Raw genomic sequence first — 27,287 nt, forward strand, 5'->3', positions numbered from 1 at the left:
TTATGGCTACTAATGACTTGATGACTGAACTACAGAAAGATTCTATCAAGTTGGATGACGACAGTGAAAGAAAGGTGGTGAAGATGATTCTGAAGTTACTGGAAGATAAAAATGGTGAGGTGCAAAACTTAGCTGTCAAATGGTACGTGTTCTTTTTCCATGTTATAAACAGTTTTCTAATGATTGACAACATAAAGCATTCTTGAAAAATGTGAAGGACCAATGGCTATGCAAAATACATATACCATTGATGTCTGCAAAGGGACCTTAATATGGATTACTTGCCTTAGTTCTGGTCTCTTATGTAACTTTTGTTTACGTTGTGGATGAACGTTAGTACATGCAGTATTTCCTGAAGCTGTATGAAGAACATGCTTGCTCCCTGGTGATAACTCTAAAATATTAAATAGATTTTAAAAGATTATAGTTTAGTGATAGTTGCCACACTGATGTCTGACCACAAGAAGGTAGATGAAATGTAGGTGCGGAATTCTAGTACTGGACTAGTTTTTAAACAGAAATAAAAACTTGAAAAGGTAAATGTACATTATTGTTATGAAATATGGAACTTCTCTCTTCATCAAAGTAGTATTTTGAGATTTTACATGCTTTACATGAACCATAAATGTTTTATGCAATTCGGATGCAGTTATTTACCTTTCAGAGTTTTCTGTTGCTTCAGTCCTATCTCTTTTCTTTATTAAACTTTACACATTTTGTGGCTTTCTTAGGTGTATCCTATCTCTTTGGAGAGGGGATACATTTATTTTGATTCACCTTTTAGTATATAGCTTTTGTACTTCACCCTTCTGACTTTTTTGTGCTCTCTGAGGAGAGCCTCTTTGTTAAGGAGCTCCAAGCACTCCCAAGAAATGTTTGTTGTTCTTCAGCTCAGCTTTTTTAACATGCTATCTGTCTGACTCTTATCTTGTATCCCCTGAGGCATGGATTGAAGTAAACTTGCCACAGAAGAGCTTGGGACAGCTTTAAGGAGGGATTTCGTATTGTGACTAGTTGAATTAGTTTGTTTCAGCTTGTTATTCCTTAGGGTTTGGTGTATCAAATCAAAAAAGCACTGAACTAAAGCCTGTGTGTACATCTGCTTATGTACAGAAGCTGAAGCAATCAATGCTTACCAGAACTATTTTAAGTGAGGGTAACTAAAACCTAGTACAGAGAAGCTGGTATTGGGAATAGGACATTTGCAGCCAAAGTTGATGTTCAGTGGCAGTATAGTAATATAATTATCAGTACTTTTTCACTACTCTTACCAGATTTGCAATGGTGTTAAAATGTGTTTGAGGTTTTGGGGTTTTATTTTTTCTGTTTTTTAACAAGCGTTACAAAGTACCATCTTTCTTTTACATTCAAGCTTTAGAAATGGCAGTGCTGCTTGTGGTACAGATCAAGCCCTATGCCTTTGAAAAATATCACTACCGCTCAATCAGATGAGACGTGCATAAAAAGCATTAAGTTGATACTTATGAAACTTGGGTCAGGCCTAGAATTGTCTTTCTGTGAAAAAATATTTTGTGGAAAAATTATGTTGCAACATATGTGCAATACTCGTTTTTAATATAGCCTGAAGCTTAGATTAAGGAGCATCCCAAAATGCATATAGACGCACTGTGTACGTAAAAATCTTTAATATTTTATGGTAGTAATACTGATCACTGCTTGAACAGGTGAGAATCTCTTAGGGAAGGATCACTTTTTCAAGATTTGATTTTTGAGTTAACTGAACAGAGTGGATGATTTGTACTTCAAATTTAAAATAGCTCAGAGCAGTCTAAAGACAATGTTGAATCTGGGGCAAGTGTAACAAGTAAATAATGTCTCTAGTTTTGTCTTACCCTCTACTTGGTTTCACATTTTTGGTAGGAAGTGATCTGCTTGTTAGAATGTGGAGGATCTTGTTTCTTGCTCTCTCTTTGAAGAGATTCACCGGTGATATATTTTTTTTTTCTTGAATCTCTCAGTTGTATCATTCAACTTCTGAATTGGATAAAACGTTCTTTCTTGGTTAGCAGAAGTCAACTTGGGGTTTATGGATATTCTGGCAGCTCATTGCAAGATGGTTGTGCTATTCTGTTCTGAATAAAAGTGAAAATTAATGAACTGCTTTGTTAGGGTTGGAATAAAAGCGTGCTGGGTCTGAGCTTTGACCCTGAAGAAGAGAAAGGAGTATATTCATCCAACTTCTGTTGTTGCAGACAATAAGTGCAAAATAGCTCAGTGACTGCAGTCTACCTTGTTTTTCTTAAAGAGTGTGTAAAATTTTAAATGTGTTCTTGTTGTTTGGAGGAGTTGGTTTTTTTGCTCTACCTGACAGTCATAGCCTGTTTTACTCAACAATTCAGAAAATGCTATCAGACATTCTCTCAGCGCTTGTAGTTTAAGACTATTCATCTAGTCTGTCATGATATCCTATGTTCCTTATGTTAGTAGTTATGCTGCCTGTTGCTCTATCCAGGACTGCATGCATCTGGATTAGACAAGCAGAATGGTTTGTCAAAACATACCTGTTGAATGGATTGTTCTTCACTGTTGGTAGTTTTGTGGAGTATTTACTCCATCAATCCAAATTGCTCATTAATAATTTCACATGTTCAGCACTGCAGTTTAAGGATGAACTGCCTGTCATTCTGAACAGTTACCTGTGGTGTGATACTCTGCCATTCAGATCTATGCCTACAGATTTTTATTATTTCACACTGTGAAATACTTACTGAAACATGTTAGAAAAACTCTTAATGTGGAGTTGAATTAACTATTTTCATGTTTCCTCCCTTGCAGTTCTGTAGTTTATCTGTATTTATTGGTGTGACTTTGCTGGGCCGTAGTTCAATAAGGAGAACTCTGCTTGTTTTTGTGATGAGTCATTAATGTGAAAGGATGATGGGCATATTGSCAGTTGTGTGACTGATCTGGTTCAGCAGCTTTAAAGTGTTTTGGATGCTGTGGTAACATGCTGATGCACACCCCGCTGTATTGGTGATTTGAATCAAATATATTTTTTCCACTTGTACATTTTTAGCTCTTCTATTGAAGTAGATGTGCTTGCTTGATAGGCTGAAACCAGCATAATTTAATTGGTATATTTAGTTATAAGATGAATTGATGTCCAGGTTTAGCTCAGTTGGTTAGAGCATGGTGCTGCTAATGCCAAGGTCATGGGTTCAGTCCACCTGCAGGGCTATGCTGAGGGTTGGACTAGATGATCTCCAGGGGTCCCTTCCAACCCTACCATTCTATGATTCTCTGATCCCCTTGCCAGTAAGGAGAGTATACTGTGTACATCTTTATTTTCAAGTGTATGTAGCTAATTAAAGTGTGTTATAGGTGCTCTATACTTCTACTTCCACAAAAAGTTGAATGTGATTTTGATTTAAGAGGACTGGACACAAATTACTAGTAAATGTAATTGAGTAGTGAAAAGAAAAAGATCAAAGAGCATTTGAAACAATATCTAAAACTGTCTTCAAATATAAGCAATGCATACTTAAGTGCAGATCCTTGATATTCAGAACCGATTTCATTAAAAGTTTAATTTGTTCATTTCTTTTGATAAGTTCAGTTCACAATCCAAGACTAATAWTGAAGTCTCTAAGAGTCATATTTACTGGTTGTAAAATCTGGTAGGCCAAAAAAGCTTGAGGCTGTCTTCCCCTTCCCACAATTGATATATCAACTTTATTGAACTAATAAATTTAATGAATAGGACAGTCATCTGGATTAAGATTTTCTGGAAACTAGTTTCAGGTGTTTGTGTGATTTTTGTCATTTCAGTGTTTTAGTCTTTAAAATCTCAGCAAAATCCTGAATTTCTGCATTTAATTGAGATTAATCTAATTGACTAGCCTAGTTATTTCAGTTACTCATAGGTTTCACATGGAAAAAGAAAATATTTAAATAAAAAAAAATTACTAGTTGTTATATAGCTGAGTTTTAAAACAAATAAAATCCTTACTTGCATTTCAGATACTTTTACTTGTGGAGCATTTTTTTTTTTTTTTTTTTTTGTGGAGGTCTACTTCTAGTCTGTCAAAGTCATTGCTGTGTGATGGGATGGGTGTCAGCCACAGACATGTTGAATGTGGAGGATGCACATTTTTCTAGGGCTGCACAAGTCATTCCTAATCTCAAAGTTAAAGACTTAATCTGTCTAGTAGTGAAAAGCGTGGTGACATTGCAACCTAGAAACTTACTAAACCAGATTGCTTCTGATTAATAGCAACAGAGCTCACTAACTTTCAGTACTGCCACTCTGAAGGCTTGTCCTACTTTTAAAAGGATACTTCAGTTTTGTATGAATGCACTTCCTTAACTGTACACGTGCTTGTTTCTGTTTCCTAGTGCTTCTGTCTATAGTGCTTCTGCTGGAGCGTGCAGCATTATGAATGTGCAGTGGCTTCTGTTGCTTCTGCCCTCACACCTTTCTAGAGCTTGGACTGTTGACTAGAACACTCAAAGAATTTTTTCTCTTTGGATTACAGACTGTTGTTTTACCGTTGAATTATGGCCGTTTCTGTTCTTGCTGACTTTCGCTTCTGTCACTTAGGAAACAAGTTTATTGTACACTAAATAAAATGGTGTAACAGTGCTGTGAATGGCCACTGAATAGCAGTGGTGTGTATTTCAAGAGAAACTAGTGTCAATGAAACACTGAAGGAGGAATGTTTGGCTGCAGTCAGGTTGTGGAGAAACTTGCGAACTTTGAGTAGCAGAAGAAAGCATTTTAACTTYTAGGGAAGCAACTGGGGATGACTTGAGGTATTTGAAATACTATCTCATTTGGAGGATAATTGTGGGTAATCATCTTGGGAAATGCTTGTGTAAAAATTTATTAGGAATTTAGTTGTGTAGGTAAATACACCTTACTGGTATCAGTGCTTTCCCCCAAAATACTTAAATAAGATTGCAGTATTAATTTAATGTAACAGTACTGAAACAGTAACAAGATCAGGCTAGGACTGTTGTTACGGTCATCTACTGCCTTTGCTTTTGGAGGATTAGTAGCTGTGGGAGACAGCTTGCTTTAGATTCTAGTGCAGTGTCCCTTTCTTAAAGAGCAGTGCCAGTTTTGGACCTGAGRTTTGGCTGTGTTTATTAAAGTGTGCTCTGTTAGAGCCGTTCATTTCTRTGCGTCTGCATGTGCATATGTACCTGCTGGAACAAGCAAGAAACATTACATCTTTGCTTCTGTGGACTTAAAGGGCTTCTCTTCTGCCTTTCTTCAGAGACTAGTCAGTACCTCAGTTAACAGGTCTCTTTGGATTATCTCTATGTAGTATATTCTAGAAATGTTGTACTAAAGTTTTTTTTTTAATATAATTATTTTTAACAGTTTTGTCAAATACACTGCAAAGTAAGGAGTAAATTGTGGCCTTTTTGAATTGGAGTTCGGGTTATTATAATGTTGTAATTTCAGGTGTCTGTGGCCTAATTTGGGGAGTTGACCTCCATCTCAGATTAGTTTGAAGTTYTGTGCATTAAAAAACCTGAATTAGTTGCATGTGATATTGCAATACTTGTCTTGGTAAATATGTTCTGCTTCCAATGCTTTGTTTTTCTTAAAGATTCCCAAAGTGCTCTTATTTTAAGCAGAGTTTAGGGCATTTTGGTGGGTGAGGAGAGAAGGAAACCAAGCAGGTCGTGGTTTGTGAAGAAAGGTGTTGAAAGTGTTAGGTGTGGTTGTCTTGGGAATTTCATATTCCTGGATATGTATCTAATTGCTATGCCTCAAGCATAAACACTGTTTTGAGTTCATGAGGGTAAGGCGTTACAAGCTTAGCCATTTAAAGAGAAGTTCACAACTTTGCCTGCTGACAGGCAGTTGGTACTAAAAATCTGAGTCTTATTCTTGTTAATATATTATTGTAAGTTATATTTTGTGGCTGAATTCAAAGGCTTGCTTTAGATGATAGATAAATCTCCTTTGTCTACATCCTTTTCCTGTTTGCACTCTTGCTTGCTTGCTGTCTTTTGTTTCTCCTGAACTTTTCCAGAGGATAATTAGCTTTAACTACTCTTAACTCTTGGACTTGGGGAAGAAAGATAACAGCACTGGGTTGCATATAGCAGGTTTTGTGGTGGCTAGGATGTGTGGGTTTTGTCCCACTGTATAAAGCTATATCTGCCGGTTCTCCCAATGTTGGCCATAACTCTCAGCCCTTAGAGTCCTGCTTGAATCACTGACCTGCAGTTTTCCGAGTCTAAGCCTAGTTCTCCAAACTAACTCCCTTCAACAACCGTGTATGTCGGTTTGTATGAATGCAGTTCCTTAGCTGTACATGTGCTTGTACATGTACATGGCAAACAGCTTCAGCTGTTGGAACGCTGTCCTTTTTTCAGGAGTGGAGGGTAGAAGTGATGGAATGACCTGGGAGGTCTACAGTAGTCGTGTGATATGTATGGTGGAGAGGAACAGCTTTGGAATAACTGAGGACCTCTAAGGCAAGAATCTGACATGGACACATGGATTTGAAGTTACCCTGTAGATGCTTCTAAACTCTGACCAGATTATTCCTTTTTTTTTTTTTTTCATATACAGCTGAAAGGACAATAGCCCTGTCTAGAAGTAGGAATCACAACTTCAAAGTGAGCAAAGTCACTGTGGAATTTGGCTATAGTTCTCATTCAGAAGCTAGTTTATTAAAGTCCTAACTACTAAGTTACCTTTAAAAATTTAGATGATACCAGGCAGGTAAGGCAAGGAATAAAACTAATACAAAGTAACGTTTCCCTGTTGACAGCACTTTGGAATTAAGCTGTGCATCCTCAGATTATTACTGCTAAAACAATGCAGCAACTGGGTTTTTTTCTGCAGCAGACCAGCAAGGCAGTAAAACCATGGAGCTGTCTCTGCTGTCATTCTTGGTGAGTACAGTACCACGCTCCTAAGATAATGTTAGTACCTGTATCCTGTATGCCATAGCCTTAAGCCTTTCTTTCTGAATGGTAACCTGTGTGTTCCATTGCAACTGGATGACAGTTTTATTAGCCAGCAGTGAAACAAGGAGTCAGCTGTGTTCATTAGACATAAACTGCAGAGCTGTTTCTAGTAAAATGAGGAAGACCACTTTGCATGTCACCTTGTACATCCTATGCTTCTGCCTCTACATATTGTAAGCAAAGGCCAGAAAGAGACTTGAAACTGTAAAGACTTGAGAATGATTTTTTTCTGTCTTAAAATACTTGTTGATTTCTCTAACACAGTAATGTGCGAATGCAAAGATCTAAATAAATAGTGTTAAGCTGAAAGTAAGTTTTTGCCCAGGTAGTATAACTCGACTTGGATTTTGGACTATCTACTTTTAGAATAGTAGTCTTTGTGGACTTTTAGAATAGTCTTTGTGGACAACTTAGTATCTTACTATGTCAGACAGAATTCCTGCTTACCTATAGATTTTTCTTGTTTGGGCAGTGGACTTAATTCCAGTGCTGCTGCTTTTATTTATTTATTTATTTAATGTGAGGCTCACCCTTAACACAGAATCACTATCAGAATCTTATGAAATAAAATAAAAACAAGTACTATCTCTTTTCAGTGTAATCACTAAGGTATGAAAGAAAATACTTTGCCTCCAAATAGTTTTCTTCCAGTAATCTGATACAGTTAGAATATTACAGAATAGTTGAGGTTGGAAGGGACCTCTGGAGATTACCTAGTCCAACACCCATCCTCAAGCAGGGGCACCCAGAGCATGTTAGACAGGGTTGCATCCAGGCAAATTTTGAATATCTCCAGAGAAGGAGACTGCACGACCTCTCTGGGCAACCTGTTCAGTTTTTTGTCAAATTCAGATGGAACTGTCTGTGTTTCAGTTTGTGCCCATTACCTTTTGTCCTGTTACATGGCACCACTGAAAAGAGTCCGGCCTCATCATCTTGACACCCTCCTTTCAGGTACTTATACACATTGATAAGATTCCCCCCTCAGTCTTCTCTTCCCCAGGCTGAAGAGGCCCAGGTCTCGCGCAGCCGTTYCTCACAGGGCAGATGCTCCAGCCCTCTGATCATCTTCGTAGCCCTACGCTGGACTCTCTCCAGTAGCTCCAGGTCTCTCTTGTCCTGGGGAGCCCAGAACTGGACACAGCACTCGAGATGAGGCCTCCCCAGGGCTGAGTAGAGGGGGCAGGATCACCTCCCTTGAGCTGCTGGCAACACTCTTCCTAAGGCACCCCAGGAGACCATTGGCCTTCTTGGCCACAAGGGCACATTGCTGGCTCCTGGTCAACTTGTCATCCACCAGCACTCCCAGGTCCTTCTCTGCAGAGCTGYTCTCCACAAGGTCAGCCCCCAGCTTGTMCTGGTGCAAGGGGTTATTCCTCCCTAGGCGCAGGACTCGGCACTTGCCCTTGTTGAACCTCAGGAGGTTCCTCTCCGCCCAGCTCTCCAGCCTGTCCAGGTCTCTCTGAATGGCAGCACAGCCCTCAGCTGTATCGGCCACTCCTCCCGGCTTGGCATCATCAGCAAACTTGCTGAGGAGGCACTCTGTCCCCTCATCCAGGTTATTAATGAAGAAGTTGAACAGGATGGGTCCTAGTACGGAGCCCTGGGGGACGCCACTAGCTAYAGGCCTCCAACTAGACTCTGCACCACTGGTGACGACCCTCTGAGCTCTGCCTTTCAGCCAGTTCTCAATCTATCTCACTGTCCACTCATCTAACCCACACCTCCTGAGCTTGCCTAAGAGGGTGCTATGGGAGACAGTGTCAAAAGCCTTGCTGAAGTCAAGGTAGACAACGTCCGCTGCTCTCCCTTCATCTACCCAGCTGGTCATGCGATCCTTGAAGGCTATCRGAWTGGTTAAGCATGATTTTCCCCTTGGTGAATCCATGCTGGCTACTCCTGATCACCTTCTTTTCCTCCATATGCCTGGAGATGGCACTCAGAACGAGCTGTTCCATCACCTTCCCAGGGATGGAGGTGAGGCTGACGGGCCTATAGTTGCCTGGGTCCTCCTTCTTGCCCTTCTTGAAGACTGGAATGACATAGGTTCCTGAGGACTGGAAGAAAGCCACTCTAGAGCTCCAGGACCTTTCAAAGATGATGGAGAGCGGCCTGGCAATAACACCCGCCAGCTCCATCAGTACTCATGGGTGCATCCCATCAGGGCCCATGGATTTGTGGATGTCAGGGTGGCCTAAAAGATCTCTAACCTGATCCAACTCGTCCAAGGGAAAGTCGTCTTTTTCTCCATACTTTCTCTCCTGTCTCTAGGCTCTGGAATTCCTGTGGGCTGCCCTTAGCAGTGAAGACTGAAGCAAAGAAGGCATTCAGTAATTCTGCCTTCTCTATGTTCTTTGTCAGCAGGGTCCCCATGCCATTCAGCAGCTGGCCCACGTTTTCCCTAGTTCTCCTCTTGCTACTGATGGATTGGAAGACACCCTTCCTGTTGTCCTTGGCATCCCTTGCCAGATTTAATTCTAAATTTGCCTTAGCCTTCCTCGTCACATCTCTGCATACTCTGACAACATTCTTACAGTATTCCCAAGTAGCCTGTCCCCTCTTCCACATTCTGTGTACTTTCCTCTTCTGTTGGAGTTTTTTTAGGAGCTCCTTGTTCATCCATGCAGGTCTCTTGCCCTCTTTGTTGGACTTCTTTCTTCTTGGGATTCCCCACTCTTGAGCTTGGAGGAAGCTTGGAGCATGAATACTAGCCAGCTCTCCTGGACCTATTTACACTTGACAAAGGTGTTGAAGTAGACAAAACAACTTTCAGACTAGAAGCGTTTATTGTTAACTATGCTAATCTGTTTTACAAGTGATACTGTGATCTACTTGGTGAGCCGGATTATTTTTATATGAAGGGCTAGCTTAAAGTCCTCATACTTCACTACTCCTCAAAACTTACACTGAGAACATGTGTAGAATCTTTTGGAAAATCTTCTGTGCTTTCTTACTTTGGCCTAAGCTGAATTTGTGGTGAAATGTACAACTTGAGGTTTGTGTCATGAGAGGAAAAGCATTGAGATGCTGTTGAGAATCAGACCATAAAATTTCCAAGGTGGGACATTTGGAGCAGCTGCCAAACAACTAGGGGAATGTCTGTACTCAAGACCAAGTCAGAATGGTATCCATAATGCCTATAATTCAGATGGAAATAAGAACAAATAGTAGCTTGCTGGAGATGCGTCTATGTTTATTAATTGTGTTGGTGGGCTATACTTTGAGTTCACAATTCCTGTTTTTTTTCTGTAGATGATCCTCACTGTTGCTGTCTCCTTTCTTGCCTTAGGCAATTGCTTTTTCTACTATTTTGCTGTTACCAGCTTCTTGTCCTCCTCCCCTTGATTCTGTCAGGATCAGTGCAGAATTGAAGTCTGGTAGAGCTTATTAACTTTAGCTTCATGCTACGTCTCACCTCTAGTGTTGGCAAGTCTCATTAGTAGGCATACTTCATTGATAGGTAGTAATATTATGGATGTCACCAAAGAGATGTTTAAAACAAAGGATCTATGTCTTTGAGTCATTACTATATATGTGTAGGTTACTGTACTGTTTCTTTCTATGAGAAATGATAGAAATGCAGCTTGTGACACTCATTCTCCAGAATTTCRTACACTTGTGCTTAGTGTAGTATATTTGAAGGAGCTGAATTAGGTTAAAAGAGCAGATAATTGAAAGTCTCTCAAAATTAATTTCCCCTGTCTGAGATGCTTTTTTTAAAGGGAAGCGTTTTAAAAATGCGAGGAGCAACTATGCAACTACAGAGTGAAAATTTGGAGAAATAGTAGGGGAAAAAGCAAGTTATTTGAGTTTGCCTTTTGGAGGTTTTTCACTGGTGAATGGAGCTCTAAAGCAACCTTTTCTTACTAGGCAGTATTTCCGATTTTTCCTGATAAAGCTTTGGTGATTGTGGCCAGCTGCTACCAGTATCAGTCTTACAGTGTAGAGAAAAAGATATTGCTCTTTTGTTTTAGTTTTGATTACTTTATTTCAGTACGAAAGATATTTTTATAATGAGCTTTTTTTCTAACTACCTTGATTGCGCAGGAGCTAATATACTTAGTCATGCATTGTTTAGTAATTAAACACGATAGGATATAACACAGCAAAAACATGGCTGATGCTTGAACATACTTTCAATACTAGTATGAAGAACAACAAATGGATGTAGGCATCCGAGGCCGGTGAGACATATGTTGGTCATTACGATACCCAGTGTTTCAGCACTACAGACTGAATGTGGAATGTGCAAGTCAAGCTGTAATTTTTGTCCCATGTATTATTACATATAATCTGCAAGATCCTTTAGATCTCGTTATCTGTAACAGGACAGCATTTGGTTTGTAGCTGAAATGATGTGTATGCTTTACTATGAAGGTCAGTAAAATCAAGGCTCGTGTCTTGTGTCTTTTCCTGGAGTGTAAAAAATGAAATAGAAGACTTGTTAGTCTAACCTATTGAAAGGGAGGAAACAGGGACAAAATAAGGTGCTGCTGTTTTTTTCAAAACTCCCCTTTTGGAACAGAGCATTAACAATAGAGAGACCTTGGAAATTAGTGATAGGGCTAGGAGGATGCTAAAGGATCGTGTACCAGTGAACTGGAAACTACTAGGAAATTCTGCAGTTTCAGTATTTTGAACAAATAGGAGCAGGTGACAAGGCAATACAAGATTGCTATAATCCTCAGAACAGCTGGAGTGACTAAAAACTCAGTTCTGATGAAAAGAGGCAATATTAGTCTGTGCTGTGTGTATAGTGGTGCTTGGAGCCTATGTGAAAGAGGGCATGCCATTTCATTGTTTTATATTTTACCACTTATTTTAATGCACTCTAAGGTGCAGAATAAGTATCTGGGTGTGTATCATATTGGACTCAAGCCTTGTCTAGAATAAAGATTCAGTAATAAAGAAGGCTACTTACTTGCTTTGTGAACTAAGCAGGCACTGGTGGTAAAGCATGTAAACCAGATTTTGTGTCTATCTAACTTTGTTAGAAATCTTGGTATTAAGTGAGGAGGAGGAGGCACTTAGGTTTTGAGACTGTGAAGCATAACAACCATGCAAGTACTATTTCCTTTATGAAATAAAAATCGGATGTATTTTGTCACTAGGTTTACCAGGAAGCTATCAACCTAATATTTTGAAGATTTTCAAATGGAAAAATTCTGATTGCTCTTGCTGCCAAAAGTTCATTTTATTTCAATATTTGCATTGAAATCAAAGAATTTTTTTTAAAAGTGCAGGTTTAATACTCTTGTGTTTTGTTTACAGTCTTGGCCCTTTGGTGAGTAAAGTGAAGGAGTATCAAGTGGAAACCATTGTAGATACCCTCTGTACAAACATGCTTTCAGATAAGGAACAGTTACGTGACATTTCAAGCATTGGCCTTAAAACTGTGATTGGAGAACTTCCCCCGGCTTCCAGTGGTAAGGCATTTTTTACTTGAAGTATCAAATGTTAGTTTTATCTCTTTCCGTTGCTAATTTTAAAAATGCAAAAGCAGAGTTCTTCAGTGAAGGAGATTCAGTTCATTTAACACTGAAATTAATTTCTGTCAGAGGAAAACTGTATGGTAGAAATATTCTTTTGGTGACTTCTGTGAGTGTACTTCCAGATTTACTAATTTAACTAACTTTTTTTTTTTTTTTTTTTACTGTAACATCACATTTATGTGAAAAACACTTGCAGCATAGGAATATTGGTGTAACAAATTGAGTATAAGACTCCTATTTTAATAGTTGTCTCGTAGAGCATTTCTAGACTGCAGTAATAGCTAGATCTCATCTTGCTTTTTGATAGTATGCTTTTAAATTAATTATAACTCTGGTATTTTTCTTTAATGATCTGATTTCTTGTCTTAGTTTCTGGTAAGTGTTTTAGAATGTACCTTGTTTTTCTAACAATTGAATTACTGAAATATTTACCTGCAATTTTTAAATGAAGACGGTCTTTATTCCAAGAGAGGTAATAATGATGAACAGCTCATCAGTTAATGAGATTTCTTTTTTACTAAAGTGATATTCAAGTATCGTAGCACAGAGTATGATTGAGAATGGAAAAGTGATTAAAAAGGCTGCTTTGTGAATGCAGAGTTTTTAGAGACTCTGAAGTTTAAGTTACCCAACTAATCAGATTTTGACATCCTTTATTTACCACAAGTAAGTCATGTTTATATAAAGCAGTAGTGGGAAGCATTAAAGGAGTTGTTTTTTTAAAAAATTAAGCTTTTATTCTTTTCTTTTTGTCTACACAACACAGAAGTAGATCTTGAGGATGGATGTAAAGCTCAATAATAACTGTAGCAAAATCTTCAATATAATCAATAATGCAAAAGGAATGTATTACTACTTGTCCTCAACTGAATGTTAGATTGTCTCTTTTTTTTTCTTAGCCTCTACAGTAATATGTTTGTATTGTCCAATTGCTATATAGTTTTTATTGCAAAATAAAAATGTAGTTGGGAATATGCCATAAACATAAATTTATTTTATTATACGATAGAACAGATATGAATTTTGGATCTGATTTTCAAACCTCAAAAAACCTCTCTTAAAGCATAAATAAATTCATGCGAATCTTTCATTTGAAGATTTTATAAATGATCAAATCACTGAGAAAATTTCAGCTATTGAAAAGTAATCGTGTACATGAAGTTAGCCTTGGGTAACAGTTATCATGACAGATGAGTTGCTTTGATTCACATAGTTACTTGAACAATATTAGGCAGTTCTAGGGAAAAAAACTAGTACAGTTGTTGTGAAGACATTTTACTTAATACTTAAATTTTAAGATAGTTTGAGAGGGAGAGATACCCTTCCCCCCCCCCCAATGTTTCAGTAGTATTTCAGGTAGACTTAAGTAAGTTTTTGTATGACATCACTTTATCTTGCTACTTCATTACGCAGTGATTCTTTAGAGGTGACTCTACTTCTGTGCTTTCCTGTAATATTTACTTATTCATTTGTTTTTACCTATAGTCCCTTTATTTATTATTCTAGGCTTGTCTTAGCTTTTCATTTTTCTTTTTTTCTTATTGCTTGCCTTGCCAAAAGCAGTGTCCTTTCCATTTGATACACCTTACCAGGCCATTGTAAACAAAAAAGCCCTCCCTGGTATGTTTCCACACAGACAGTCTTTCGTTCTGATGTAGAGTGTGCTTTATATTAGCAAAAGGAACTGATTGTTCAAGCTTACTTTGGGTGGAAAATTCCGTCAAGTAAAGACCAGGTAGCTTCCCATAGTTGCAAACATGATCTCTGGTGTTAAAATTGTGCTTCTTTATCATGACAATACTGAGGTTTTGCTGCACTTTCAGGTTCTGCATTAGCGGCTAATGTTTGCAAAAAGATCACAGGGCGTCTCACTAGTGCTATAGCCAAGCAGGAAGATGTGTCTGTTCAGCTAGAGGCATTGGATATCATGGCTGATATGCTGAGCAGGTAAACGTCTATCTTGCAAAATGTTGATGAAGTAGAAAATACTCCATAAACTTTGAACTTTAATTCTCCAAATACTAAACTGGAGTTACTTTCTGTAAATTACGTGAAATGATATGGTAAAGTTTTGTTTTAAGTATAGTTGAAACTTTAAAGGGGGGGAAAAAAGTAAGTATCCTGAAGATAAATTGGTTAGGATTATTGTTACCTCTTGAATGATATTTTAAAGCTTATTTTAATGTTTATTGCTTTGAAGATGTATTATAAACTCATTTCTTGTTTTTTGAAAGTTCTAAAAACTTAAATACTGTGATTGGAATTTGTGTGATGCTTTGGGAATATTTAAACAAACTGGTAGAGTATATGAACAAAGTTATTTAGATTCAATTGGTTTGAGTTTGTGTTTTGTCTGTTTTAAGGCAAGGAGGACTGCTTGTTAACTTCCATCCTTCAATTCTGACCTGTCTGCTCCCCCAGCTGACTAGCCCCAGACTTGCTGTGAGGAAAAGAACCATCATTGCTCTTGGTCACCTGGTTATGAGTTGTGGCAATATAGTTTTTGTTGACCTCATTGAACATCTGTTGACAGAGCTGTCTAAAAATGATTCCATGTCAACAACTAGAACCTATATACAGTGTATTGCTGCTATCAGTAGGCAAGCAGGTCATAGAATAGGTAAGAAAAATATATATAAATTATCTGCAACTCTAAAAGGTTTTAGAGTAGAGTAATTACTCTGCTAATTTTCTTTTATCAGGTGAATATCTTGAGAAAATAATTCCTTTGGTTGTAAAGTTTTGTAATGTAGATGATGACGAGCTAAGAGAGTATTGCATTCAAGCCTTTGAATCCTTTGTTAGGAGGTAAGTTATTCTCAAATGCTTGGTTTGGGTTTTCTTAGGATCTGATAGTGTGCCATGTGGATGTAAATGGCCGTTGCTGCTTTTTGAGTAATTGAAGGGAGATTAGAATAACTTCCTCATAGAAGAAGTGGGCTCCTTTGTACTAGTTATTTTTGGAAGTTTTGAGCTGGAACTGTTTCCTTGACCCTATCTTCTAATTTAGCTGTTAAGCACTGTTACGTCTGTGCTTTGGAAAATTTCTTCTGTGCCAGTGTTGCTTGTACACACTGGCAGAAGTGGGGAGATGTTTTAATAAATACAATATTTATTGTCCAATTATGGTGACAAAAGTTTGTTATCTGAAGGCATATCTTGAGCTTCTGCAGGCTTTCTCTATGGCAGATCAGGTTGCATGGTAGCATTGTACTCTGCCTTTTTGTCCTTAATTTATGAACTTGTAGACAGGACAGAGTATGCTTCATTCTGCTGTTGTGTGTGTAGGGGGTTCTGTTTCTTAAGACTTCATTTCTTCTGACCTTTGCTGCTAATGGCAAGAATTATGATAGTAGTTTGGAAACTGTTATGAGGAGAAAGGGATTTTATCACTGTCAGGTAGCCAATAAACTGTGTTTATATTGATTATTATTTGTCTATCAAAGTAAAAATTCATGCTGTTTTCCGGTTCTTGTTTCTAACATATTTATCCATATGCGTTGTGACCTGATCTATTTGTATCCTAAGTTTGAGAGTAAACTGAATTTCTGATGAAGTTGAATTCTAAAAGAAAATAAACAAAACTCCACAAAATTCATAGTTATGGATGCACTGATAGTACTTTTTGGCTAACATCCTCGAAGTACAGTAAGTGATGATGTGAAGTCTTCTAGGCAGATATACTAACTCTTTAAGGTAACTTGCAATTACTTTTATTTTTGTGTTATGCAGATGTCCTAAAGAAGTTTATCCTCATGTATCTACTATTATAAACATTTGTCTAAAATATCTTACCTATGATCCAAATTACAATTATGATGATGAAGATGAAGATGAAAATGCTATGGATGCTGATGGTGGTGATGATGATGATCAAGGTATAATCTTTTTTGGTTTTGAGGACAGGAAGGGCTTAYGAAGTTAGCCTACACTGGTTTGAGGAAACTGAAATGCCTGGTATCACTACTAAGTACCAGCATTTGAATGACTTATATACTTATGCGTTCAATTCTTGTACTGCTTTTAAACATACTTTATGAGCTCACTTCTCAGAATAGAAGTACAGGATGATGATTTAGTTTTCAGCATGTATCTGCAGTGTATCTACTAGAGACAATGAATTCCAATATAAAGTACACAATAAATATTTTAACTTTGAAGAATTGAAAAAATGAGATGTTAAAAGGCAGAAGCATGTAGGATGGTATAACTAGAATGAAAAAAAAATATGTTAGTGAATTGAAACTGCATATTCAGCATGGGAAAGAGCTCTCTACTGCTTTTTATTAGAAAATATCATTGCCTAATGCATAAAATTGGAAACAATTTAGAATTGCAGAATACTCTTAATATTTTCCTGTAGGATAAAAATGTTTTAGACTGAAAAGAATAAGGTGTTTATTGTTGCTAAATACCTTGTCATATGTAAGCTCTATGAAAACTTGGACACACAAGCAATCTAAACCCAAAGTGTAATGTTCTTGTTACTTTAAGAATCAGTGAGCCCTACACTGTTGCTTCAGTTTATAACAACAGCAGATACAGAGTAAGCAACACAAAACATTTACTTTTTTTATTTAGTGGGTATAATGGTTTGATTTGATTTCTTCTTAGAAAGAAACAAACAGAATAAATTGAGGAATCTTGATCAACTAGTAATTGTTGCTGCCTTGTTGCTTATATGGTAAATAAAGAAGAATATGCTTTAAATCAGTAGTCAGGTTGTAAATATGATGTAAAAACACTCTATTCTTTTTGCAGTTTAAATTAGTAGATGTTTAGGGTTAGTTTGAGCAAATTAGCGGAGAAAATTATTAGCCTTAAGATTTAGGCAGTTTACAAGGCTTTTTAGGTATGTATTTCTTAACATACTTATGCTGCTTTATTTGGTATGCCTTACACAAAGAATTCAAGTGTATTTTTTTTTAATTAAGATAAAACTTGATGATTTGATTGTCTAGACTTGAACATATGCATAATTTATTTTTTCAAGGGAGTGATGATGAATATAGTGATGATGATGACATGAGCTGGAAAGTGAGACGTGCAGCTGCTAAATGTCTGGATGCTGTGGTTAGCACGCGACATGAAATGCTTCCAGAATTCTACAAAACTGTATCTCCTGCATTAATAGCCAGATTCAAAGAGCGTGAAGAGAATGTAAAAGCAGATGTTTTTCATGCGTATCTCTCTCTTTTAAAACAAACTCGACCTGTGCAGAGTTGGCTTTGTGATCCTGATGCAATGGAGCAAGGAGAAACACCTTTGACGATGCTTCAGAGTCAGGTTATTTGTTAAGATTTCATACGTTCAGAAGGCACACTGAAGCTCTACTCTGACTTTAGTTCTTTACTTTCACCTCTAAAACTTACATGTCATAGATAATTTAACCAAGTTAACAGCAAAATATTTTTTTTTTGCTTTCAGTAATATAGAAATAATACCTAATGCTCAAAGTAAAATTTGATTTGCTACAAGGTGTTTTATTTAAAGAATAAAAAGATGGATAGTGCTGAAAAACAGTATTTTCCTTTCGTAAGTGAATTATGATGACTTTTCAAATGATGTTCTGTATAGTTGTGTTGTTAATGCAAATCTAATTTTGCTTTTTTCATCTTGCCTTTTAAAATTAAATTGCTTTAGTGCTTTGGGGGATAGTAATTGATTTGAACCTTCATTCCACAATACTTACACAAAGTTTTCTAGTTCTGCAGAGAAATCAGAAATAGAGGATATGTGTCTCTCCTTCCCCCCCCCCAACTCTATTCCAGTGATGTATGATGAGAGAAATGAGAAATGTCAAGTATTGAACCCATTAACGGAAGTGTGATGATTACAGGTTCCCAACATAGTTAAAGCCTTGCACAAACAGATGAAGGAGAAAAGTGTGAAGACTCGACAGTGTTGCTTTAACATGCTGACTGAGCTGGTAAATGTGTTACCTGGAGCCCTAACACAACATATTCCTGTGCTTGTACCAGGTATGAGAAACATACTATTAACTTAAAAAGATTTACTAGTAACTTGTATGTGAATTTTCTCAATCTTTAAATCTTGACTGTGTTTTTATAAACGTTTGAAGTATTGCTACTGTTTAAAGAAACTGGCAAAACAATCAACTACTGTGTGAATACATATAGATATTTAAATGATATATTTCCTTTAATCTTGAAAACAAGGATTGCTCTGAGATTGATTTTTTTCCTGCTCCCTCCCTCCCCCCCCCCCCAAAGTTTGAAAAAAGCTGATTTGCCTCCAATTGCAGGGTCAAGCTCTGCCTTCTTTTTTGTCTGAGCAGAGCAAAATATTGCCCATATTTTACCTTTTACCAAAATACTGAATTCTGAAGTAATGAGGAAAAGTAAACTTTGACAAAATCAGGGTTCAGGATCCCTTTAGAGTTAGGAATCAGTTTGTCTATTCTGTAGCTCTTCAGTGTAAAGGAAACTGAAGACTTAATTGTTTGAATAAAATAGTGAAAAAGACTGGGAGGCATTTAGGAAAGGCTAGGAGCAAAAAAACATCAGCACAGTATAGCTGCTGTCCTTCAGAAATTTTAAAGTGTTCTGAAAGAATAAATACGCAACCTAAAAATAATTTTTTCTTTTCTCTTACAGGAATAATTTTTTCACTTAATGACAAATCAAGTTCTTCTAATCTGAAGATAGATGCTTTGTCCTGTTTGTATGTGATCCTCTGTAATCATTCTCCCCAAGTCTTTCATCCTCATGTTCAAGCACTGGTACCTCCAGTTGTTGCTTGTGTTGGAGACCCATTTTACAAGATAACATCAGAGGCTCTTTTGGTTACACAGCAACTTGTGAAGGTCATTCGTCCTTTAGACCAGCCTTCTTCCTTTGATGCTACTCCTTACATCAAAGATTTATTTACTTGTACAATCAAGAGGTTAAAGGCTGCTGACATTGATCAGGAGGTAAAAGAGAGGGCAATATCTTGCATGGGTCAAATCATTTGTAGCCTTGGTGACAGCCTTGGCACAGACTTGCCCAGTACACTTCAGATCTTCCTAGAGAGACTGAAGAATGAGATCACTCGATTAACTACAGTGAAGGCCATGACACTGATTGCTGGTTCTCCTTTGAAGATAGATTTGCGACCAATACTTGGAGAAGGAGTTCCTATTCTTGCCTCTTTTTTGAGAAAAAATCAGCGAGCTTTGAAACTGGGCACTCTTTCTGCTCTAGATATTTTAATTAAAAATTACAGTGACAGTTTGACAGCTGCTATGATTGATGCTGTCTTGGATGAGCTTCCACCTCTCATTAGTGAAAGTGATATGCATGTATCACAGATGGCCATCAGTTTTCTTACGACACTGGCTAAAGTATATCCCTCCTCCCTGTCAAAGATCAGTGGGTCCATTCTCAACGAACTTATTGGGCTTGTGAGATCACCTCTACTCCAGGGTGGAGCACTTAGTGCCATGCTAGAATTTTTCCAAGCTTTGGTTGTGACTGGGACAAATAATTTAGGCTATATGGATTTACTACGCATGTTAACGGGTCCAGTGTACTCGCAGAGCACAGCACTTACTCACAAGCAGTCTTACTATTCTATTGCCAAATGTGTAGCTGCTCTTACTCGAGCTTGCCCTAAGGAAGGACCAGCTGTTGTAGGTCAGTTCATTCAAGATGTCAAGAACTCCAGGTCCACAGATTCCATTCGACTTCTGGCTTTACTTTCTCTTGGGGAAGTTGGGCATCACATTGACTTAAGTGGACAAATTGAGCTGAAATCTGTAATACTGGAAGCATTTTCCTCTCCTAGTGAAGAAGTCAAGTCGGCAGCATCTTATGCATTAGGCAGTATTAGTGTTGGCAATCTTCCTGAGTATTTGCCATTTGTCTTACAAGAAATAACCAGTCAACCTAAGAGGCAATACCTTCTTCTTCATTCCTTGAAAGAAATAATTAGCTCTGCATCAGTGATTGGTCTCAAACCATATGTTGAGAACATCTGGGCCTTACTCCTGAAACACTGCGAATGTGCGGAAGAGGGTACAAGGAATGTTGTTGCTGAATGCTTAGGCAAGCTTACTTTAATAGACCCAGAGACTCTGCTTCCACGACTCAAGGGTTACTTGGCATCAGGTGAGTAGTAACTGATGTATATATTGTAGCAAGTGACCTGGTGTTCCCTATTAACAAATTTATCTGGTTTTATAAATTTTATGCTTAAATTTTGTGATATGTCAGAAATGAAGTATTTTTTTCCCTCAATAACAATGTGAAGCTTAATTAGGCAAGAGTAAAATTTGAGTTTTCCACGTGGTATTTTACTGGACATACTTTMCAGCCATTGCACTTCCCTTTTTCATTGTGGAAGTTAGTCATACATAACATGAATTGTTTCTATGTTTTCCTGTGAGATTATGGTATTTTAACTAATAATGTTCCATTTAGCAAAGAGCTGTAAAATTAAGGGGATCAACATGGGGAACAAGGGGACAGCACTACTTGACAGATGCATTGCAACATGTTGACGTGCTGGAATAAATCGTACTATTTTCAGAATTTTAATCTAAGAATTGGAACATGTAAGGATTAGGAAGTTTGAAGGATCTTTGTGGGTAACTTGTGAATCAGTTTCATGTCGTGAAGTATATTGACATAATTTTCTTTGTATGCTTCTACTTAGAGTGGAATTTGTAGACCTGTTCTTGGTGAATTAAAAAATCTTTCCTAATAGGTGCATTACTTCAATGTCATCTTCTACAGGAAGTTTGAAATAAACATTCAATTTTTTTTGTTTAATATGTCACACTTACATAAATAGAGGAAAGATACTGCAATGCTAGTAGTAATGAACACTCTTAAGGATCCTAAAGAATACCGTGTTTTTTTTGAAAAGAAGTTGCACATAATCTAAATTCTCTAATTGTACTGTTTTAACATTCACAATTATTTTTCATATTAGGGTCATCATATGCTCGAAGTTCAGTGGTTACTGCTGTTAAATTCACTATTTCTGATCATCCACAACCTATAGACCCACTCTTGAAGAACTGCATAGGTAAGATCTTTATTTTTTGTAACAACTTCTAAGTTTTCAGGCAATAGAATTACATTTAAAATCTGTTCATCGTTTTTTTCAGAAAAGTGCTTTGCAGATATCCGAATTGCATAGCTGTTAGTGGTAGCTATTGGTAGGAACAGTTACAAAATGATTCTTCAAAAGTCARTTATTTCTGCTGAAATTCTAGCTTGTTTAAATTCTGAGTAGTAAAAATGTGTGATAAAAAGTAGTGTGTATTGAAGCTATGATGGTAGAAGGTGCCCAGAAGCTATTTTTGGCTCGCTCTCTTGCGCTTCCTCTCATGCTCTTGCTCCAATCAGTTTGGCATAAGGAGGTATTATCTTCACTTACAACAGTGGTCTTAGGAATATCTGTAACATTCTGTCACTCAAAATGTAAGTGTAATACAAAATTAATACAAAATTCACATACAAAGTGATGAATTGTAAGTTTAAATGCTTGTGATTCAGTAACGCTTTGTGGTTTGAAAGTTATTGGAGGCATGTGTACTTTTGTGTAGGGATACAGTGATCAGAGCTTGCAGTATAGCATTAGTACGACAGAATTGAAATGCTGTGGCTTTTTGATCTATGCATATGTTCTCATTTGTATGACACAACAGTATTGTAAATTTGTCTAATATGCTGTGTATTATAGTGGATTCATTATAGGTTTAAACATCTGTAAACTTGTATATACTGCTCAGTCCAAGAGGAGGAAAAGATTAATCTTTTAAAAATACAGTTTTTGTAGAGAGCAAAGTCCTTATTTATGGGGGGTGGCATTAGTTCATATATGTTATTTTTAATCACTAAGCTTCAATCTTTTTAATGGTATTAAAGAATGAACTATGTTTTAAGTTTTTCACCTAACCCTCCCACCTGCTGTAGCAGGGTTGCCCCTTTGGTTTCTAGAGAAACTTTTTGGCTTTCTAACCAAAGAGCCTATTAGCATTTAGTAATTCAAAAGTCTCAGTCACGTTTAATTTTGTTGCCCAGTATCTCAGTGTGTAAAGTAGTCATTTTGATGTTTAAACACTTTTTTTCTCCCTTTAAAATGTTGTTAGTCGTAAAAGTTGCTAATAAAACATAACAGACATGGGGAAAAATACAATATATTCCTGCAGGTGTTTGTTTTACTATAGCAATGTTGCAGAACCCTAGGGGATTTGAAAACTTGCTGTGTGTGAAATGGTAGAAGTGTTTGTATGTTAATACATGTTGAGTAGGCTTATCTTCTGGCAATTTAGGAACTCTTAATGTAAGCAAATTAAGGAGTTAAAAAAAAGCAGTATTGATAGTTTTCTTGAGAGAGGCTCTCTAATTCTTAAACTGTAAGTTCATGTTGGTTTTCTAAAGCATGTTTTGAGACACTTTAACGGAGAAAAGATACTGTTTCGTAGCTGTTAAATATAATTTTCACTACTCGCTGACTGTTATCTTAAAAACCAACACTCTGTTTAAATATTATTAAATGATACAGATTTATTTTGAAGCTGTTTTTCTATTTCTTATTTGAAATATTCTATAACTCAAATATGTATTTTTCGTAAGAGTATAATTGAATACATATATTTGCATAGCCTTGCTAAATAGCAGGTACTGGTCTCTGTTGCATCAAAATAACTTTTGCATTAAAAACACCTTGTTGAAAGGTTAAAACTAAGCAAGAATATTTTTCAAAGTAGGAAGAAAAATCCCCATTGGTTGATTTGTTTCTGTGTATGATTGTAGGTGATTTTCTGAAAACACTGGAAGACCCAGATCTCAATGTCAGGAGAGTAGCCCTAGTGACATTTAACTCAGCTGCACACAATAAACCATCATTAATAAGGGACCTGCTAGATACTGTGCTTCCTCACCTTTACAATGAAACAAAAGTCAGGAAGGAACTAATCAGAGAGGTATGTTAACTGAGAAAATCAGGTCTAAATACATGTAAATAGACTCTGGATTTTTCTAATTATATTGCTTTTTAACTTCTATTTTTATTTGCTGACAGGTGGAAATGGGACCATTTAAGCATACAGTTGATGATGGATTGGACATAAGAAAAGCAGCTTTTGAGTGCATGTATACCCTCTTGGATAGCTGTTTGGATAGATTAGATATTTTTGAATTCTTAAACCACGTTGAAGATGGCTTGAAGGATCACTATGACATTAAGGTTAGGTGTCATTTTTCTCTCTCTCAGCAGTAAATTAGTCAAAAATATTTTATATATTGAATAGACTGAAATGGTAAGAGTATTCCATATGCTTAAATTTTTTGCTATATTTACCTCCTTTCCTTAAAATGTTCCTATTAAAAAGGTTGCATAATGTTGTAGGAAATATCTGTCAAAGTGCTGAGCTTAACTGACTATTGAATGTGTTTTTTCTCTCAAACAGATGTTAACCTTTTTAATGTTGGTGAGACTATCTACCCTTTGTCCAAGTGCAGTACTGCAGAGGTTGGATAGGCTTGTTGAACCTTTGCGTGCTACGTGTACAACTAAGGTATTGTTTTAAATTTAAACTTCTATTCATGATTTTTTTTGTGTGTGTTGTTTCTTAGAAGTATAAATGAACTTATGTATGAAGAATATYGCTGAGACTGACTGTATTGCATTGTTGTCTGAACAGTTTTTTTATAAGCTGCAATAGGCAGTATAATGTAAATACTTGGAGCTTTATACATGTATTAAATGTTTTTGTCCTTCATTTAAATGATTACGAGATTGAGACACGGTTGGTTCCTTCCTCGCTATTCATGTCTAGATACACCTACATTCTCTGATAGTGATTTAATGCCTGGTTTACCTTTCTTATCCATTACTGTAATCTCTCTTACATTTGAGATTAAGAAGTTGGGCTGCTTTTAATAATAAATTTTTTGTATCATTGAAACATGTCTGAGACTTATAACAAAAGGTTAACCAGATATTTTAATAAAGGTCAATATTTTTCTTGAATTTTTGGTACTCTGGAGTCCTAGTATTGTGACAACATTTTAATGTTTACTGACCTAGCTAATTGAAAGTTGGCTACTATAATTATTTTGATGTGGTAATTGGCTTGATAGCTCATCTTTTCTGCTTAACTTGCAATATTCAGGTTTCAGTCAATTTGTATACTGCTGGTAAAGAGTCTTTTAGGTAGATTGATTAGTTGGTTTTATTATTATTTCCCCCCCCCCATTAAGACCTTCTTGGATTTAGTGTTTAGGCTGTTTTGAAAGCTGTCCAAAATGACAATATAGAAGGAAATAGATTTTTAAGATGGGTGTAGAGAAAGGGTTAAGCAAAAGTCTCATACGTGTTTTAACTTCTTTTCCCCCTAGGTAAAGGCAAACTCAGTGAAACAGGAGTTTGAAAAGCAAGATGAACTGAAACGATCTGCTATGAGGGCAGTAGCAGCGCTTCTAACCATTCCAGAAGCAGAGAAGAGCCCATTAATGAGTGAATTTCAGTCACAGATAAGCTCTAACCCTGAGCTGGCAGCCATCTTTGAAAGTATCCAAAAAGATTCATCATCCACTAACTTGGAATCAATGGACACTAGTTAAATGTTTGTCCAAAACAGGGACCATTATGTTGAACCATATGATGCACTGAATTGACAGGTTATGAGTAAGAAACAGAAAAGTATCTAATCTACACATTGTTCCACTTCATTTACCTTTACGGAGACCGTTGGCTTTTCCCATTGTTGCTTTTCTAGCATTTATTCCAGAAATGTATTTCCATAACCAGAGTTTGTTAGCCACTCTTGTTTTAGTGGATTTGGCCACATTTGGGAATAAAAAGTTGACGCATGGTGTATGGAAATAGGTTCCAACATCCATTTGCCCTGTAATGTTTAGGATTAAAATGTTAAAATTTTGTGACCATGATTTTTTTCTTTTTTTCACTCTTTCTACTTGTAAAGCAAAAAGAAGGAAGATGGGTGGGAATCAGTCCTCCAGGTGCACCATGTTTTTGTATAACTTTTATTCTTTTTTTGTTTCAGCTTCATAAATTGATCAGGCTGGCAGACAAATTCTGTGCAAGATTTCTTATATTAAAGAGAAGGTTTGGGCACAGTTCAAAAAAGCAGACAAATGTCGTTTTTTGAAAGCGTGGGGATTAGAAAACAGACATCCCTGTTGTGCACACTAATTTTGCATGAGCAAGTTTACGAATATATATTGTCTGTAAAACAGCATGTGCCGTTTATTTGTAATGCAAGTTAAAGTAAGTGCTGCTGTGTCAGTGCAGTTTTCAGGTATTTTGACATACAAAACCTTCATAGAGGAGGGGATGAATGTAGGCTGGCTGTCTTAAATTGGCTTTTTAAAATGCCAGTGGTATAATCTGCAAATGTACTTCTAGTAAATATTACAACCACTGCAGTATCATGGTATTTCAGACTCGAAGGCTGGATCCCCTGGAATTGAGATGGACAAACCAGAACATCAGAGGAAAATAAGATGAGATGGAGGTAAAATGGGCAGAGAAGAACAATAGCTGCTAGATGGCTGCTGAACTCTGAATTCAACTCTGCTTTTGTTAAATGTGGGAAAGGAGTTTCAAGTGGCTTCTGCCTCCTATTCCTCATCCTACTGCTTTCATTAAGGCACTGTACAGTGTTACCTAGACAAATATTGTCAGACCATCATTCTGTGCTTATCAAAATGTTTTTTGGCCCAGGGAACCACCAATAAGTTGTAGTCCTGCAGATGTCTTATGACCTGGTGAGATACAAGACAGGGAATGATCATAAGACTGCAGAGAAAGAGAAGTGTTAGACAGCAAACAGATACCACAAGACAAAATCTGCTATAAATATGTTGAGGTATGTTAAATGTGGAACAGAAGGTGATAGCTGGTAAGTCCCTCAATGTCCCTTAATAGTAGAAGAACCACTGGGAACCACTGCCTCAAATTAAGACTTGCCATTACTTGTTTAATGCAGTGCATAGTGCTTTTCTTTTTTAATTAGCTCTGAGGGTTTTTTTTATCTAGGTAACTATTTTATTAGTTAGATATTTTGGAACCCTATTACACAAATATGTGGCATATGCTGCTACAGGATTAAACAAAAACATGCAGTTTTATGACCTCTGAGATAGTTTTCTGTAAGCATTGGGGTTTTTAGGGGCAAATTCTTCATCTTACTTGCAGGTTGGGGAAAACAGAGGAGGTACTGGTGCATTTTATTTTAATAAAAGGACCTGAACTAAGATGTTTATGAACTCATTCCGTAGTAACAATTTTAATGCTGTAGAAATTTTTGAAATTGTAGCTTTGTCTGTCTCCAAAGTCTTCAAACTAATGTAACAGTTGTCTTCTAGTAGTAGAAATAAATGAGATTAACTGTATCAATATATTTAAATGTCATGGAAAAATATGAATGACTGGAGAGAGACCATATGGTGAGAAAAGCACTGTGGATTAGGTGCATTTTCCCCTGCTGTACAATTCATCTACTTCAATTACAGCAATATACAATCCTCCTAATTAAGAATCTGCTGTGCTAATTAGTTGTCAAACTAATCTTGGTACTTTTGTGTTACATTCTCAGAATGCATTTAGATGTTTTATAGAATAGAAGTGTAAGAATGGTTTGATAAACATGAAATGTGAGGCTAAGATATAAATGCAATAGATGATGATGGTAAACAAGATGCTTACTAATTTTTATTTTGTTCTATGATACCTTGCAATAGCTTAAGGAGAAAAGGGAAGGTTGAGATATATTGCATAGTGCATGTTCTCTTGCAGGAGAAAACAGTGCTTGCTTTGACCACTGATGAAGCAGATGGAAGCATAAGAATCCAGTCTTCC

The 27,287-nt window shown here is 36.8% G+C and overlaps 1 protein-coding gene across 1 annotated transcript; it reads left to right on the forward strand.

Moving 5' to 3' along the window:
* CAND1 (cullin associated and neddylation dissociated 1) lies at positions 1-25,553 on the forward strand. Its single transcript, XM_085323851.1, has 14 exons — positions 1-142; positions 12,226-12,380; positions 14,270-14,393; positions 14,810-15,066; positions 15,149-15,254; positions 16,179-16,324; positions 17,440-17,732; positions 18,286-18,427; positions 19,064-20,557; positions 21,384-21,479; positions 23,216-23,385; positions 23,484-23,648; positions 23,872-23,979; positions 24,803-25,553. Exons 1-14 carry the CDS (start codon positions 3-5, stop codon positions 25,025-25,027), a joined length of 3,621 nt encoding a protein of 1,206 aa, XP_085179977.1. The 5' UTR covers positions 1-2; the 3' UTR covers positions 25,028-25,553.
* The last annotated feature ends 1,734 nt before the right edge of the window (positions 25,554-27,287 follow it).

The sequence above is a fragment of the Rhea americana genome, unplaced genomic scaffold, assembly GCF_003343005.1.
Source record: "Rhea americana isolate MKP2758 unplaced genomic scaffold, rheAme1 scaffold_88, whole genome shotgun sequence".
NCBI lineage: Eukaryota > Metazoa > Chordata > Aves > Rheiformes > Rheidae > Rhea > Rhea americana.

Bases quoted from the DNA above. Each gene is read 5' to 3' on its own strand.
- CAND1 (XM_085323851.1), top strand. From the start codon at position 3: ATGGCTACTAATGACTTGATGACTGAACTACAGAAAGATTCTATCAAG. The intron at 16,325-17,439 runs GTATAATCTTTT...TATTTTTTCAAG, and splicing joins TGGTGATGATGATGATCAAG to GGAGTGATGATGAATATAGT. The intron at 23,980-24,802 runs GTATTGTTTTAA...TTTTCCCCCTAG, and splicing joins GTGCTACGTGTACAACTAAG to GTAAAGGCAAACTCAGTGAA.